At 40.2% G+C, this 17,749-nt stretch overlaps 1 protein-coding gene across 9 annotated transcripts in view; it reads left to right on the top strand.

The window, feature by feature from the left end:
- The window catches only part of aff4 (AF4/FMR2 family, member 4), a 33,099-nt gene that overhangs the window by 5,371 nt on the left and 9,979 nt on the right, over positions 1-17,749 (top strand). For 3 of the 9 annotated variants that reach the window (XM_039777157.1, XM_039777156.1, XM_039777158.1), the window contains 4 exons: positions 11,305-11,434; positions 16,281-17,084; positions 17,422-17,460; positions 17,612-17,698. In XM_039777157.1, the coding sequence (XP_039633091.1) occupies positions 11,309-11,434; positions 16,281-17,084; positions 17,422-17,460; positions 17,612-17,698 (1,056 nt within the window). In that variant the 5' untranslated portion in view covers positions 11,305-11,308. Of the gene's footprint in view, positions 1-6,690; positions 6,949-11,304; positions 11,435-16,280; positions 17,085-17,421; positions 17,461-17,611; positions 17,699-17,749 lie in introns of those variants that run through there. The other 6 variants (XM_039777159.1, XM_039777154.1, XM_039777160.1 and 3 more) reach the window with 4 other exon arrangements.

The following is a 17,749-nucleotide window of genomic DNA, read 5'->3' as shown; positions in this document are numbered from 1 at the left end:
AAAACTTCAGTGACAATTTTGTTATAGCAGTATAGCCTATATATTCTCATGTAATAATCCCTGATGTCATTAGTCACTCTTGAGCATCTTTTGTTCATATATTTGCTTGCAAAGCTACTTTTACTCAACCAGTCTGGATAATTTCACCGTTAACCATAAGAATTTACAGGACATTGGTAAGCATTTTCACAATTACAGAATGATTGAGCTATCCAACATTATAAAACTGCACGATTTGAGTAAACAAAAAGGTGTGCGTGACAGTCTGTATGCCTCCAGTCTCCACATTGTAACACCCTTCACTTTACCGACAGCATTAACAACACATGAAGCCACTGTGTCTTCAGAAGCTTGTTTTATTGTTTGCTGTTAACTCACTTTACATCGTCTTTGCGATCTTTTTTTCCCCTCACACAGCGCCTTCGTTAAGTCCGACACCGCTCACAAGCATTCGCTCTCCTCTCTTGCTTCACCACTCGCACACTGATGTCACTCACTCAACGCACCTGCCGTTGTCGCTTTCACTAATTACGGATTTATGCTTCTGTGTTTAATCAACGTTGACTCTGCCCTCTGAATTACGCTACTCCATGGATGTATTAAGCACTACCCTCGTCCACCAGTCCAGTTAGTCTGGTAGCGCGTGTCGCATATGGTCACGTGAGTATCGGAAGTGTAGAGGGGTTCAGAGCATGCAGACTTTAAGAAGAGGCTGTACAAAGTATATTTAGTAACTTAATCGCTAGTTATTATATAACCCTCTTAAATGCCCTTGTTTATAAGGGAATACAACATTTATTATTTCAATAAGAATACATTTTCCTATTTAATTTGTACTGTTGACCAAAGCTAAAATGTCTATTTTTAAAAGATGGTAAAATATTGTTGCTTAAAAAAAAGTAAATTATTTTTAATGTCATAACTTTGTATGTTTAAGTTGAGAAGTGCACATTTCAAAATGTTTGTATTTTGTTCATTTTCCTTGGTAGTCAAGTAGACATATGATACCATTATATCGCAGTATTGTAAATCGCAATATGACTTTTTTTCCAAATGGTGCAGCCCTGCTTAGTTTATACTGTAGTGATCAAATCCTATTGTATGTTGAATCAATATTGACTCAAAGCAAAGGGAGTGAACTCTTACCATAGTTCAGATACAGGTGCAGAGGGTCATGCGAAAAAAGTAAATGCCTCACGACAAGCTTGGTGTGCACATTGAAGAGCTTGAATGACGCAGGTTCTTTGGAAATGTTGCCAAGATAGTAAAAGGTTGCGTGTCATATGCCACTAACAATGTGGCAGAAAAAAGTACCCTGAGCATTTGTGCCAAAGCTGCGAGTGACCACATTTTCTTACTGAGCTCGTCTGAATTAATTTTTCAATAAAAAAACAAATCCACATAACCTTTCCAGGTGGTTACAGCTATGTATGGTGTTTACTTTACCACGGATTATTATGTTGTTTTGAGGAGTCGCGGTATAAGAAACAATTTGGTGATGGAAAAAAGATATTGATCTAAATGTAAAACCCAGTGTAACCACTCATTGCACTTCGCTTATTTATTTTTTGATCTTTGACCTGTCCTGAAGGCATATTGCAAGGCTCGACAGTAACGATTGCCTGGTTGTCCTTGGCTTCCAGATTGAGTCAATTGGCAACTGTTTCATGGCCTCTGGTTTCCCCCTTGGCAAAAAAAACCCAAATCAAAACCTACAAAACTGGAAAATCATTTTTCAAAAGAAGTCCAGTATTTTATTTGGTTGTCTCCGTAAAGTTTAAAAATTGTCTACGTTCATGCGCAACACAACTTTTCAGCTGTTGTGCGACAGCTTTCCACACATGCGCGTTTGCCGTGAAAAGAGACAGCAACGCATTTTTTTGTTAAAGTGCCTGGTATCTACCGGACGGAATAGCAACGCGGATTTCTGTGCGTCGTTATGGCGCCACTTAAATGTCTGCGCTGCTCTCTGATGCTCCGAAACAGATGTTAGAGGCAATAGAAACATCACTGCATGTCACGCTAGTAAACACTAATAACACGTTACTCTTGGCAGCAGGTAATGTTAGCTACAGTAGTAACTGGATTAAACACGGTTAAAATGCTGACAGCTAAACGGTGTAAAAGTGTGACTGTATTTCACTGTAGGATTCCAACAGCAGGACGTACAACCGTCTGTCGCTAAAGCTATGAGCTAACAGACACAAACTAGCACTTTGTCACTGCTGTTGTCGGAAAAAAAAACAAAGACTTGAATAAAGGTTCCCTATTTCCATCTGTTGCTGTAACGTACGTTAACATCCCATGGTCTCTTGAATGTAGCATACCTGTAGCAAGCTCTTTCGTAGCGATAAAAACAAACGTCGAAGCGGAGCTCCGTGCTACAGAGCGGCGATTGCAAGTTGTTTAAGCCGCTACAGACCTCCGTCACAGCTCGGTTGTATCAGCGGCATTTAGTAGAGGTGTTGAGCCGCAAAAGAGTTCCTCAACACCGCCTCTGGTGCCCCGCATGGTGCTCCTTCAGGTCAGCTGTAGCTGGTGGTTCAGTTATCCCAGAATAGGTGACTGTCAGCCGGGGACAGTGCACCGCGAGCTGTCGGTCATTTCGGCGGAGATTACGGATAAGTAAGTAATGAAACGACTGGTTAAGAAAATAATTAATGTTAGTCCCTGTCGCTGCCATGTTGTTTGTGTCACTTGCTGTTGCTGTTTCGTGTGTGCTATGATGTTGTTGTTGTCGCTTGCCCTACTGCTATGTGAAATTAACTCTACGGAAGCTCCGGGGAGCCAAAAATGTGCCATTACATAAAAACTCGATTTACTTATTTTTTAAATCGCCTGCAACAAAAAATTCGAATTAATTAAACTTTTCACCCAGGCCTACATATGTGTGTACTACTGAGCATTAACATGTTTCATGGAGCGGAAGATATGACTAATTGCCTAGAAGTATTGTAATTAGCTCGTGGTACTTTGTTGTGCAGAGCTTGCGCCGCATTCGAAAGGAGTTGTTTTTGCATCCAACCATTTCTAAAAATTCTTCCAGGTACAGCCAGGGATGTAGAAGGGTTGGCTGGTCTTCCTGGCTACCAACCTCCTCGCTGGTGCTTGGTTGGGACGTTTTGCTCGAGTTCTCTTGAGTCTCTGCCACGGACATCAGTTCGCACTACACTACGTACGTCTGCTATTTCCTTGCTGGAGTGTGACGTGATTTGTGTCATGTGCAGGTGCAGGTGCGATGGATCGCGTACAAACCAATAGGGTGTCGGAATGGTATATGTTTATGCTTCTCATCCAACCACGATCAAATTCACTCTGTCCGGATGGCGCGATTTATCTGGATAGGTTTTAGTTTTATTTTTTTATTTTTTTTTATTTTTTTGGACGATGACAAGTCGGAATGAAAACAAGCAGAGTTGTAATAGGAGTGACGAGGCTATTTTTAAAATGTAAGGAGTAGAAAGTACAGATGCATGCGTGAAAATTGATTGAAAAATGAAAAAGTCTGCTGTGAAATAATTACTCCAGTAAAGATAGATACAACTAGATAGATACCCAAAATGTACGAAGTATTTGTACTTTGTTACTTGACACCTCTGATTCTACTCCACTTCTCAGTAAACAGGCTTGCTAGATTGCAAATATAAAAACGCTCCTAAATTAATCTAAGATTAATTAGTTTTGAAATGCAGAACAGTCCCAGCACTGGGCTCTTATTGCTAAATGCTATCCGCTCCCTCTGATTCAGACAATGCATGCCTGCTGAGTGGAGGCATTCCAGGCAGTGAGTCAGTTCAAATGCTTCAAACCTGCCTGAATGAAAGGATATAAGCAGTTGTTTAGAGAGCATGTTTTGACATGTTAATTAAAGCTAATCTTAAACTGCAAATAAATATTAACTTTTTTTTTTTTTTACTGAAGCAGGAACTAAAGAATTCTGAATACTCACTTAATCCTAATTTTGACATTGTCTTCCTCAAACATCATCAGCTAAATACTTGACGTAAAAAGACCGAAAATTAGGCTTATTCATTACTCCTACTACTGTCTGATTATGTCCGGCTAATGTATATTACCATTTGTGTTTCCTACGGAAAGCAATTTGATTTTGTAAGAGTGTTGATTTAAAGTCACTGCATTGTCAAAAGTCATTGTTTTTTTGGCCATTTCTGATAGAGACCTTGTCCAAGCGGCATGTGGTCTTGATGGCGCTCGTCCCCAAACAGCTGCTTATATGAGGCAGCTTTGCAGCATTTGAATGGACACTCCCTCTGGAATGCTTGCTGTCAGCAGGTTTGCTTCAAAAGCATCAGGGGAGGTGGCGCTGACTGCCCATCTGTACCCATTACTGACAACTTGTTGTTCAGATGCATTATAAAATACTCTTATCAAACTGCCTTTGTATGAATGCAGGAAACAGTTTGACGGTTAACAGTTTTGGGGGTTGTTGTAATTATATATATATATATATATATATTATAATATATACAATATTGTATATTGTATATATATTTTTTTATAATATACAACATCCAAGATTCACATGAAAACGACTTGGTGTGAGCTTTTAACGTAAAATTGGGCCCATTTGTAATTGTCAAGATTTTTAGACTCCATACTATTTTGTTGGTATCACAAAGCTTTGTAGGTGCCCAGTTGCGATTTCTACGTAATGCGATTTGTTATTGATTAAATCAACCAAATAGCATGCTTCTATTTCTAAAAATAAATGGCATATATAATTGATGTGCTGAAAATACCTGATAAATCCTTGCATGACTACGCCTGGCAAGTATGAACTTAAATGGAGAGAGGAATAGATAGTAAAATGGTGTTTTAGATTAGATAGTATTAAATTTGAAATGATTTAAAACAGTACAGTATTTCCAAAAACATGAGTCCCTCAGTTCTGTGCAATCGTAAAGTTTCCATTAACGACCATGTCTACAGAAAAGTTAGGCATTTCAAAATGTCACAAAGTGATTGTAAACTGAGTCAAGGGAGTTTCCCAAATTTGGATTTCATCATTTTATGTCAGGACTTACTTTTGCATTAGCCCTTAAGTGACACCATACAGTACATCATAAAGATTATAAAATGATCTGACAAAATCATTATGCATGTTGCCCAGAGTGGAATCTTTAAAATCTTTAGTACTTTATTGCAACAGAATTCCTGAATGATCACATAAAAGAAAACCTTCATAATTCAAAGCAAGTCAAAGAGTGTAATAACTAGAAGATAAAGGTAAAAGCTATATGATGAGAAGAAATGATAACATTAAAGACTTTGTGTACTTGCCTAAGCCAAACTGCTAAAATGTGGTCATGTTTACTCGAGTGAGTTCACTTGCCTGGACGGTTTTAACAACAATCTACGATATATAACACCCGCTCTCCTTTAGAGCTTTGATTTGGACAAGGAAAAACTAATATGAGAAAAAAGGGGAGATCGCAGAATGAGCAGCAGAGCAGGGAACCCTTCTCCCAGGACTGACAGACATGCAACAGATATTTTACATAAAGTAGCAGCACAATGGGGGGGAAAAAACAGAATCACAATCGTAGGTACCTTTTTAAAAACCTTAGTGTATACTATTATTAATCAGTATTAATCATGATCATGTATAGCTGATGAAAACTCCCGTTGTTATAACCTGCGCGCCGGAAACGGCGCACTGTCTCTTTAACAGGCTGCACGGGTGCTTTGCCCTGTGCTGGGGCATAGTGGGGGAGGGAGGGAGGTTGTTGACGGGAAGATGGGCCCTGATTGGCTGGGCCTTACAGAGGCCAGTGACATCACATGGAGGAGAGGCCCTGTGGTGTAAAATAACATCTCCTTTTATGGGACGAGGTGGATCATTCCATTCTCAGAGAGAGGTGAGATTTGGTTCCCCTCTCACTGCTCCCTTAATGCTGTCTTCCTCCCTGTAGATTTGTTCCCCCTAATGGCCTGTGAGGCTGTTTTGTAAATTAATATAGCTAAGTAAGTATGTCTTGGATCAAGCTTATTTATTTCTTTATTGTTAATCCTCTCTTCTTAAACCACCTCTTTTTTATCACGTTTCATTTTACTACTACTCATTTTGAGTTTTAAGTTTTTAATCATTGTCTCTCCTTGATTTAAGACTTTAAGGTGTAATTAGTGAGATTATTTTATTTTTTAAACAGACATGTATTACAATGTTTCCGCAGTCTACAAATGCCTCATCATCATCACTATGCTTTGTTGTGTTGAGCTTTGTGCCTCAGTAAGTGCCTCTATTTTTCTTTAATTCATAATTATTCTTTATCATGCTTTAATTTACTGTGATTAATAGATCCCTCTACTCTTGCTAGGCAGTTTGTCCTCATAGCTGAAGATTAAAGTTGGCCCACAGCGCTCTTAGCATTAAGACAAGAGGCACCACCAGGACTGTCTCACACTATTGTGGACTGGAGACATGCCAAATCTCTCTTTTTATCCCATCTTTCTCTCTCTCTCACACACATTCCCTCTTAACATTTATGCACTTACCCACCCCCAGCCTTTTTTCAACTCTTGTTCTCCACACATGCCTTAACCTCAAAACACTACAGACAGAAACAAAAGCTGCGGCCCTCTAAGACTTCACCTAGCATGTGACTACCCCCGCTGTTTGCAGACGTGGTATCTACCGAGAACGAGCAGTCACCTCCCCTCCCTAAGTCAGATTTGTCACCACTCCAAGGAAATACACTGTACCTTCGAGTCGAGTAAAGAAACTGTAGTTACACTCTTCCAGATGGACGCCCACAGATACATTTAGGGAAAAACGTGCCAGGTTGTCTTTACTGCAGGAGGTTGGCGTAGAAATTTAGGCTGACAAGTCATAACGAGAATACTTCTGAATCCCTGGGAGATCCTTTGAATCCTCCTCCCTCCTCCTTCCAATGTTTCAGTGGTTGGGGCCATGGCCTCTCAGTCAGGGTAAGAAATGCACGGCTAGTTGGCTGCTTTCCTTATTTCTCTTTGTGTCTGGAAAGAATAAAGCACTTTTCTTAATGTTCACTACGTTGTACAAGTCATACTACAATGTTTTGGATGGTCTAACTGGCTGTCTCACAGAATCCCAGACTGGTATTCATGGTGTTCAGATGACCACCATTCTTCCTTTTTTTTTTTTTCCTTTCTTTTGGTTGTGTTAAAGACATGGCCTGGCTGTTATGTTGTGAGTAAGAAACAGATGAGCTGATTAATTTAGGTACAGAGTGAACTGCCTCTTCAACTCTACAGACTTTGACCTTTTCAGTCTGGCACACCATTGAATGATTACAATAAATGTAGCTGGCCACCACACATTGATAATAACGAATGCCATTTCAACTCGTGTTGTATAAGAAGTGATTTGCTTAGGCAAATTTTTTTTCCTTGTTTTGAAACAATCTACCAGCCTACCTTACTTTTGTTGGCAACTGATCAACTCTGTAGGGCCTGGGCCTCGGATTCAGGCTGGGCTCATTTATGATCTGTGCTTCTTAACATTTGGTCTTGAAACAACTATAATATAAATAAAATTGCTTGTTCTGGGTGTTTACCAAACTGGGGACTAATGCGTGGTTTTCCAGAAGGCCATATGTTAAATGGCAGCTGAAATTGTGGTTAGTGAGTTATGTCTTTTTTTTTTTTTTTTTTTTTTTAAATTCCCCAATTTTTGTTAATGCCCCCAGAAAGAAATAAGTTATGCTCAATCAGAGTCAGAGACTCGAGTCTGTTCGGTGTGTCGCGCACCGTCGTCAGTCTGGGTGGCTGTCGGCGTTCATTTTGGCCGACCTGACATGTTCAGTTGCCGGCAGGGCATTCGGAATGAGGTGACTAGAGTCTCTCAAAATCTGATGAAATCTTTTAAACTGACCTTTGTTGAGCTGAAATGAAGACAGATTCAGCAACTGCATGGCCTATTTCTTACTTAAAATGTTTTCAGAAACATGTTTCAGTGAACTATTTTAGTACAATATGAGATCGTATTCTGAACGGTCGCCATGACAGGCTGGCTTTGAATTTCCGGAGAAAACAAACCCATGTGACGCGTTGGTCCAATCAGCTGCCAGTTTTCATTTCTTGGGCAACAATACAGAGTAGCGCCGCCTGCTGTTAAATAGATGTATTACGTCTCGTCTTGTCTTTTTGGTGTGTTCTGTGGCACTTTTTGGACCAACACGGGGAGACTGATCATTTCGACTGGCTTTTCTGTCAACGGTCGGCCGTTGGCTATATGTGTAAGCAGCTTTAGGCAGACTTTCTCCACTGCATAAGATTTTTGTGCAGTGATTATTTTTTTCTCTGTCCCTGCTGTCTTTTGTGACACAGTAGCTTCTACCCACTGTATTGGACACTTGGGAAACTCGTGATAGACAGAAGTACAGTTGGTTCAAAGTTTTTCAGTAATCAATAAGTTGAAATGGCAAACTTGATTCTTATACAAAGTTCGTCCACATCTCATTGTTTAGCGTAGCTTGTTTCCTATAGGAATATTCATATTTACTTATCCTCAAAGTCATATGATTTCCTCAAAACAAGAACTGGCAAACAAGCATTGTTTAACTGGGTTTTTGGCATGCTTCTCCATATACCTTGTTTGAGTTTTTAGGCTGGTTTAATGCCACCTTAAAAACAGGTTGCGCTCAGAGGCTTAATCCATATTCACACAGTCACATCACGTCACCAAGTTTTTCACATTCTTTTTTTTCCATTTGGTTACTTGGTGTACTTCGATATTTATTCAAAACCAAAAGCACACAGACTTTTTTCCTCCATAAAGAGGACTAGAAGGATCTTTGCGGGTATGGGCCTAAATACGAACATGTATGCTCAAGTATTGTTGAAACTATTAGCAGACTTCTGTCTGATTTTTCTAAAGTGCTCTGCTACAGTATGACAGGGTGTAACCCCCCTGTTCAACTAATAAAAACGAATAGATTGGGCCAATTAGTTGGCAGAATGGACATGAGCAGTGTTTACAAAGGATTCTGTGCCTGAGGCTTTTGACCATTCAACACTGTACTTAGAGTTGCCCATTCACACATTCAGCCCCACTCCAAAACTGACATTGACAGGCTTATTAACATATACAGTACATGTAGTACTAGTATACTAAATGCACCCTTTGCCGCATTATTTTTTTATTTGTGTATTTTTCTAACCAGTGGAGTTGTAGTGACTGTCATTTCCAGGCCATGAAACTGTATTTTTATTTATTTATTTACTTTTTTTTTTTTTATTATACCACAGACATTTGTACCATGAAAGACCTTCAAATGATACTTGGTACTTGTCAGCTGGGTGGTAGAATAGGCAAAAATAACTAACATCAAGCTGAATTTACTAGGATGTGGCTGGAGTAAATCTTCCACTCTTGTCAGCTGTAATAGATCATTGTTGTCTGTAAATGGAGATCAGTTGTAGCAAGTTTGTTATTGTGCATTTGTACTCTAACATTGTCTGTTCAGTTTAAGACAATGTATCGTCTAAACTTTGTTCTTAGCTGTGCTGAAAATCAAATAAAGTCCAGAGATGATAACCGTTGGCTGTTGATAGATGTTTGAATGATGGCTAGCCTAAACAATGTTTTCTCCTCGTCTTCACACCTCCCTTTGATGGAACTGGTGTTATTGGTGGTCTGACACAGTTCTCGATGACCTCGGTCGCTTCCTGTGCTTTGGTTTAATGTAACCTAGCTATAGTGTGTAAATCACGTTGCCTTTTATGAGTGATGACTCATAGTTGCGGGGTTGTTGATGATGTAAAACAGGCACTGGCTTTGGAAAGACTTTGGTTGGAAAAGTACTATTAAGACTTACTGATAAGCTTTATATGTAGCCTTGTTTGTGTACCTTTTCACGTCTTCTTTGACTTCGCTGTGTGTAGTGTTTTTTTTTTGTTTTTTTTTCCTGTTCTAAAAACGGTTTCCTCTTTGCTTCTTTTCATCTTTTCATTCATACTTAGTGAAGATTGAAAACACCCTTGTGTGTTGTGTTTATAATCTAGGAGGAGACCGGGTGGTTGCTGTATAATCACACTCTGTCAACAGCCTTTAAGTCATTGTTGTCAGTGAAGCTTTCAACTCAAACTGGGAGTCGTTCGGCAGGCTGATAATTTGCTTGTTTCCAGTTTCAAAAGCTCTGCAGTTGCTTTCTGTTAAACAAGGTGCACAACAGACATAACAGTTACATTTTGTACTTTGTCAGGTTGGTTGCTCCTTAATAAACACGCACTTGTTCTGTCCATATGCCCATGTTTTAATACTCCCGAAGTGGCATCCAGCGGAACATTTTTATTTTGAAGTTTTACCATTTGTTAAAAAGACAATAACAGCATTGTGTTTTATCCTCTGGTAATGGACACACTTTTGTTACACGTTCATGCATTCAATGTTTGTCTCTTTGGGGTGAATCCATACATTCACTTACAAGGTTTCTGCCCTCAAATAGCTCTCTACTTTTATGTTTGCACTACACACATTATGCTCAGAAGGACAGGAAGGGCAGACATGTGTGTTTAGCAAACCGTTATGAAGTTGGAGGCTTCAAGCTACAGTTTAATAGCATGCAGGTTATTATTTAATGCTAATTACAGGCTGATTTACCTTTTTATGCTACTACTGAGAATATTTTCATATTCTTTTCATGTCGTGAGTGATGCTTTTACAGTGACTCCAAAAAAACAAACTTTTCTATTTGAATGATATATTTTGTGAGCTAACAACCATCCAAATTGTAGTTGTATGACAATGTAGAAAACGGCCATTAGTATTTTCAGCTGGTGTACAAGTTTACATTGACCATCTGTACAAGCAGATTATTTGCTGTAGAAGTAGGCTACTGAGCATTGACTAGACCAGTCTAAGCCTATTAGAGACTACTTTCTCCACAGGTCATCTCTGTGCTCCCCTCTGTTCAGGATGTGTGGGGTTTCACTGATGATGGTCCTGTTTGTGGTTGACCAAAATACTGACTCAAAAGTAGAGGGTAGATGATGGCATCCTGACTGTATGATCTGTGTGGAATAGTTGGAAACTTGTACTTGTTGGTTGTCATTTCTGGACCAAGGAATCCTAGCAGGATAGAAAACTGAAGGGCTAATGTTGTTTAGTTGTTACCTCACTGTTGAAGTTTTAGGGAAATTCTTACAGACTCGTCAGGTGTTTCTTTCATGAACGTCTCACTTTCATGATACCGCGTCTTTTTTATAGCCATCCTTGTAAAGCCACAAGATAAGAAGTCTGTTTACAGTCTCTCCTCGGCGTGTTTTTATGTTGACTTGTTGTTGTTCTGTTTGCGTTATTAGCAACATGAACCGTGAGGACCGGAATGTGCTCCGAATGAAAGAAAGAGAAAGGAGAAATCAAGAAATCCAGCAGGGAGGAGGAGAGGCCTTTCCAGCAAATTCACCTCTCTTCCCTGAACCCTACAAAGTGGTAAGTTTGCTTACCTATCATTCCGTGTTGACCTGTCATTGATTAGTCAGTTTAGAGGAATTTGTAGCAGTGACAGGAAGTGAGAACCGCACATACTACCTGGAGCATTCATGTTAATACAGTTTTGTCAACACACATCAGGGCTCTAACTTAAGGGTGTCCCGCCGTCCCGGGGATGAAAAAAGAAAACACATTTTGGAAAGTAGACCTAGCCTTAAAAAAAAAAAAAAACTGTGATTAAGCCATAGCATTAATTTCTGACAAAGTTGTACATGTAGTATTGTGTGGGAGTACACAATTCAAGAGTGTGCAAGAACTCCGTAATGCACGCGTACACAGCGAGAAGATGGACTGTGGCTGTCAAGCAGTAACTAGTTTCGCATTGCCAGACCTATCTACAGCGCTGAGTAAGGTCTGGCTACACCACACATACATTTTTTTTTTTTTTTTGTATTTCGTTAAACCAATCGCAACCATCTTCGGCGGCGCTAAGCTCCGGACGCAGTGACGGTGGTCCTGCAAAATTCTCTCGTGAAGGAACTTGTTTTGGTGGAACATTTGCACCCCGATAAAAGAAAACGCCACATACAATATTAAATGAAGTTTGCTGTTCACACAATACAGTAACGGGAGCTATTTAAATTGACTAGATACATTGTTAAACATCATTTGCTCTTACCATTGTATCACCGCGTGTAGATAGATAGATAGATAGATAGATAGATAGATAGATAGATAGATAGCACTTTATTGTCCGTATACACGGAAATTTGTCTTGCAATACAAGCTCCAACAATCACCACACAACAACCTAAAAACAAAAGCTATAAACATAGAGACATCAATACAACATAGATACTTAATTAATTAATTAATTAATTAATATAAGGGGTGGGGGGCTGCCCTGCAAGAGTGGTCATAAATAACCATACATATATAGACAAGGTTAAAAGGGTGAGATTAAAAATTGGGGGGAGGAACTATCACTTCTTTGCTTTCCTGTGTTGATTCAACAGAGATATTGACAGAGATATATTGACAGAGATATTGACAGAGGAACAAATGAGTGTACTTCGTCCATAGCAATCTCCATCAATCTGCCCCAAAATGTAGCAGTTAGAGAGTAAATGGCGTAAACATATTCTTTGTAAATCTTTACAATCATTCCCCAAAAAAAACAAGCAGGCCTGCCTTACTGCGCAATCCAAATTTTCTTCAAAACCTGCCATTTTCAGCGTGTAGCTTGATAGCTCGAAGTTTGTTATTGTTTCCCGAAGCAAACAGAGTTTGAGAACGGCAACACAAAGAGAGCAGAAGGTGAGGGACATCATGCGCCGGATGTCAGGCAATTATCCTGGAAATGTACTTCCGTTGATCCAGACTAGTAGTTACATAGTGTGAAACAAAGTTTACAGATATTACAAATCAATGAATAGGTTTATCTAAAAAATGTTTTTATAAAATGCAAAGCTATTTGATAATTCATTATATCACACATCACTTTTGTCATTTTATAATTGGGATGACCAGCATTTATTTTTGGACCGTTTATCTTGTGTTTTGGGACAGTTTGGGATGGTGATGAAAAAAGTTAGAGACCTGCACTTTTTTTTTTTTTTGAAACCTATATCTTTGCTTTCTTTTTGCCTGCTTTGCTGCTAAAATGATTTTTTTGGCTTCAGGCTTCTATGGCAAAGGCACACTTCACGTAATATTTGTTTGACTTCATTTCTACATCATACTGAAAAAACAAACTTAGTAGTTGTAATTTAATGAAAGATTTTTTTTTTTTTGTTTCTTTGTCATAATGACCTTCAGGATCCTGCAGTCTTGGTTTAGTTTGTACTTTGTGTTATGAAAGCTAAATAGGGCAAACTCAAGAAATGCTTTAATACCCACGCGGGACACGTCTGAACAAGCTCTACTGACAATGACCGTCCTTCTTTTTATCAAGATGATCTTGCACAAATTTCAAGCTGGCTGAACTGTGTGCAACATATCTGGTTACGTCAATCATAGGTATTAGAAACTATCTGATGATTTTTCAAACATTTGTTGGCTTAAATTAAATAATGGTTAGCTGTCAGATAGTCAGCCATTGACTAACTCTGCACAAGATGCAAAAGTGTCGACTTGACAACACCTGTCTTTGGTCGGCTGTTTTCTAGTGCAGCTAACGAAGGTAAACATAAGATCATGCCAGCCCCCCCACCCCCCATGTCTTCCTCCTGTGCTCACAGACATGCATAGATGTAGGCCAGCCAGCTCCCACCCGGACAGTATAATTGTAAAGAGGATTTGAGTTCTCTGAACTGGTCTAATCTTTGCCACTAACCAGATTTGAGCAGAGGTAAGTGGCTCTTCTCCTTAGCTAGAGTTGGCCATCAAAGAGGCAGAGAGGAATGTGTCCTGACAGGTTGGGAATAGAAAGGGACCAGAGGTGAGCGATGAGTGGCTGGCCTGTGTGTTTTGTACCACAACAAAGTGAAAGGTAAAAAGCTGACTCTGAAGAAGGAAAAGCCCTTGACCTTTTGCACAGGAAAAAAAGAAAAAGAAAAAAAGCAGTCTTCAGAAACCTAGTACAAACTGGCTCAACAAATGTTGAAAAAGCCAACGGTTTAAGTCTACTGGCTTTTCTACACTTTGTATTTTTTGTCTCTTGCTTGAGTCTTATGTAAGCTTCAGTTTGACTTTTTTCCACCCTCTGTCACGCTCCACTAAGTGGAAGTTTACTGTGTTCTGCATTAAAGGCCATGTGTGCACGCAGCTGCAGCTGTGGCCTCCCAGATGTAGACCAGCAAAGCAGCAGTAACATTTTATGGTGCTGAGTTCACACAGTTGCACAGAATGAAGAGCACAAAATTATCTGTTGAAAGTTAAACTGTGGTATTGGTATATTTGATGATAAAGTACAGCATACTGCATGTAATGTATACTGTACACACTGTAAGTATGTATGAATACATATTGTGATTATTGATTTTGTTTATCAAATAGGCCTTTTAAATGGTGCCACGAACTATTTGTTTGTGTGTATATACAGTATGTCTATATTATACAATTCGCTTCACTCCAGTCGTCAGCTCTGCAAAATGTACACTAAATTGTCTATTTTACAAATATTAGTTGTGCTTTATGTGGTTAACATTGGAGGAGTCCCTCATCAGGCACCGAGGCAAGCTGATTGATTGATCGATCTTATTTGCCCCAGAAACTAAGCACATTCTAAGCAAATACTCACTAAATAAAAAATCCATGAAGCACATTCATGTTTGTCTTTTTACTGCATTTTAAGAACCACACGGATGAAGCAAATTAGCCAGGTAACAGGTTAAAAACTGATGCCATAGTTAATTTTTGCAAGCAAAAAGACAGCAGAGGAAATTTGGAAGAGACAGCAATCCGTGATTTGTTTTTGTAACTTACTGTTGTGGAAATGCAAGGTTTGAAGTGATGTTGGAAAGGATAGTTCCTGGCCAGCAGGGAAATACGGCCTCAGGACCAGAGACTTTTTGCAGGGAAGGAACCAAAGTCTCTGCAACTCTGGTCAGCATGGAGGTAAAGTTCCCGAATATGTAAACCGGCTCCTGGCAAACTTTCTGCAGACCAAACGGGCTGTACGATGCAATACAGCACAATGCAAGAATGTTTTAATAACGTTCTTGTTTTTACAGACTTCTGCCAACACACACTACATTGTTGCAATTTATGTCTCTGTAAACAATGTTTGTTGAACAAACTGTGTAATGATTCAGCTGTTTCTAATTTACCTCAAGCACTTTCTTTTTATACTTGTTTTTAGCTTTATCAGCCAACGTATGTGCCAGTATGTGTGATAAGCCATAATATCAGCCTTTTTTAAAGTACTTGTATTAAGTACTTGTAATTACAAAAAACAGAGGCTATTTCTATTTCGCTGGTGGTTTAATACAATCATAACAAAGCACGTAATTTATGCTAGTACTAGTAGTACCCCCCCCCCCATAACAAAATGGGTGATGCTTCACTTAATCCAACCACACACGTGAGCCAGGCCATGCTAGCAGAAGGTAGTGGTGTGCGTGTTATGACCACGCTAGTTACATTTCCTGCTACAGATAACTGCTTGTGTTTCCTCACCCTCTGTGTGAATCTGTCAAACAAAATCCAGGTCTGAGGCTTCGTGTGAAACTGGATATTCTGCACAGACTGTTACTGCTGGAACCTGTGGTCTCAAAGTGATTGATTAACCTCTGTGTTTGAACTATGGGTAGACTCTTATGTGTTCACAGATGGGTGTGGACTGATCTGGGACCAGTTTGAACAAGCTAACCATGTGATTGGCTCATCTGAATGTTCAATTGATTATTTTCTCAATGTTCCGTCAATCATTTTTCATATAAAACTGGTATCCCATTGTTTTGGATATAATTACGTTCTTTCTTTTGTCAGATGTAAATCTGCATTTCAATTATGCTAATTTTGCATATAGTGATTTTAAGTTTTTTGTTGGAGTGCTACATTTCTTTTCTTTCTTTCTTTCAAAATGTATTCAACAGGAAAGGATTAAAAAAGTAACATTTAGTTACAGTTTAAAAACGGGCCTGACTCGGTTTAAAGACTTTCTCTTCATTTTCAGTGTTTTGTTGGAAAGCAATTAACCCAAGTGTTGAACCTGTGCCCATAATGACTGTTTTCTCTGCCCCCTCTTCTCTCTGCTTTCCCTCTCCATTTCTCTCACTTATTTTCTTCCATATTCTTTTATTTTCTCAATGATTTTTGTCTCTGCTTTCTCTATTCTCTCTATTTCTTTCATCACACTGTCTTCTCTCCCACCTCTTTCCCCTTTCTCTGCTTCTCTCTTCAGTCCAGCAAGGAAGATAAACTGTCAAGCCGTATTCAGAGCATGCTGGGCAATTACGACGAGATGAAAGAGCCGATTGGTGACACACTTCCTAAGCTTGGCGGTAAACCTTCTAACAGCTCGTCTTCCTCTGAGGAGAAATCGGGCCCACCTTTATTTGGTGGGGACCAGCGCGTCGTCGGTAGCGGTGGCAGCAGCCAGAGCAGCAAGTGGACTCCTGTTGGTCCTGCAGCAGGTGGATCTTCATCCCAGTCCCAGAAACGCTCTGGTCTCCAGGGCGGGCACAGTAGCCAGAGAGGCAGTGGCACTAGTGGCAGCAGCAGCAGTAGCCAAAGACACGGAGGGGAGGTGCGGGAAAAGAAGTCAAGTAAACACAGCGGAGGGTCAGAGCACTCAAAGTCACACACATCTAGTCCGGCCAAGGGCTCTCTGAGTTCCTCCGGCAGCAACAGCCACTTGCGCAGCTCCTTGTCTGCCGAGCAGCATCACAGCAAGGAGCGCTACCGCTCCAAGTCCCCACGAGACAGGGAGGCCAACTGGGACTCTCCCTCACGGGTTCACACCACCTTCTCCACTGGACAGCACTCGAGTCAGGCATTTCCCCCGTCTCTCATGTCCAAACCCGGCTCCATGCTGCAGAAGCCCACAGCGTATGTGCGGCCTATGGACGGCCAGGAAACGGCAGAACCCAAGAGCTCACAAGCCGAAAGCTACAGTGGACAGTCGCACAGCAGCACCATGGGAGAGATGAAGTCCAACAGCAAGGCCTCACTTTCCAAACTCAAGATCCCCTCACAGCCTGTAGAGGTAAGGCTTGTCCACTGGCTTTCTATTAAGGGGATGTACTGTGTGTTTATGTAGCTCTTAAGATATAAATCTATAGTAGCAGACGTTGCATGTAGAATGAATATATATGAGACACACACACACACATGGCAGAGCTGTGTTAATATTTGGAGCACATTCATAATGATGTAATAATAGAGTAGATTACCTCGCCGCATGTTAACACTTGGTCTGTTTGAACTCTGTCTCATAAAATGCCTGAAGAATGACTCATGCTACACAAAATGGAAGCAGCCTCTCACCTGCTGGACTGACATCATGTTATTAAACGTGTTAAACGTGATGTTTCTGTCTTTAGGGAGCCGGTGACGCCAACTGTGTCGATGAGATTTTGAAGGTACGTATATGATTGTATTTGGCTAAAAACGCCCATTATCAAGCTGACCGTTCCTCACAAGGCCTGTTGCTCGAGTCAATTTAAGACCATTGCGCATTACGCCTCAACTCATTTTCACTTTTTTTCCTTGTGCTTTTTTTCTTTCTTTCAGGAAATGACTCAGTTGTGGCCCCCTCCGCTGACAGCCATCCACACCCCCTGCAAAACAGAGCCATCCAAGTTTCCATTCCCCACCAAGGTCAGCATCGCACCAGTCCCTGTTTTTACTGTTTGATTCAAATTATTTTGA

The sequence above is a fragment of the Perca fluviatilis genome, chromosome 16 (genome assembly GCF_010015445.1).
Source record: "Perca fluviatilis chromosome 16, GENO_Pfluv_1.0, whole genome shotgun sequence".
In the NCBI taxonomy this organism is placed as follows: domain Eukaryota; kingdom Metazoa; phylum Chordata; class Actinopteri; order Perciformes; family Percidae; genus Perca; species Perca fluviatilis.
Note: the sequence above shows the minus strand (reverse complement) of the source record. Positions and strands in the feature narration are given on the sequence as shown.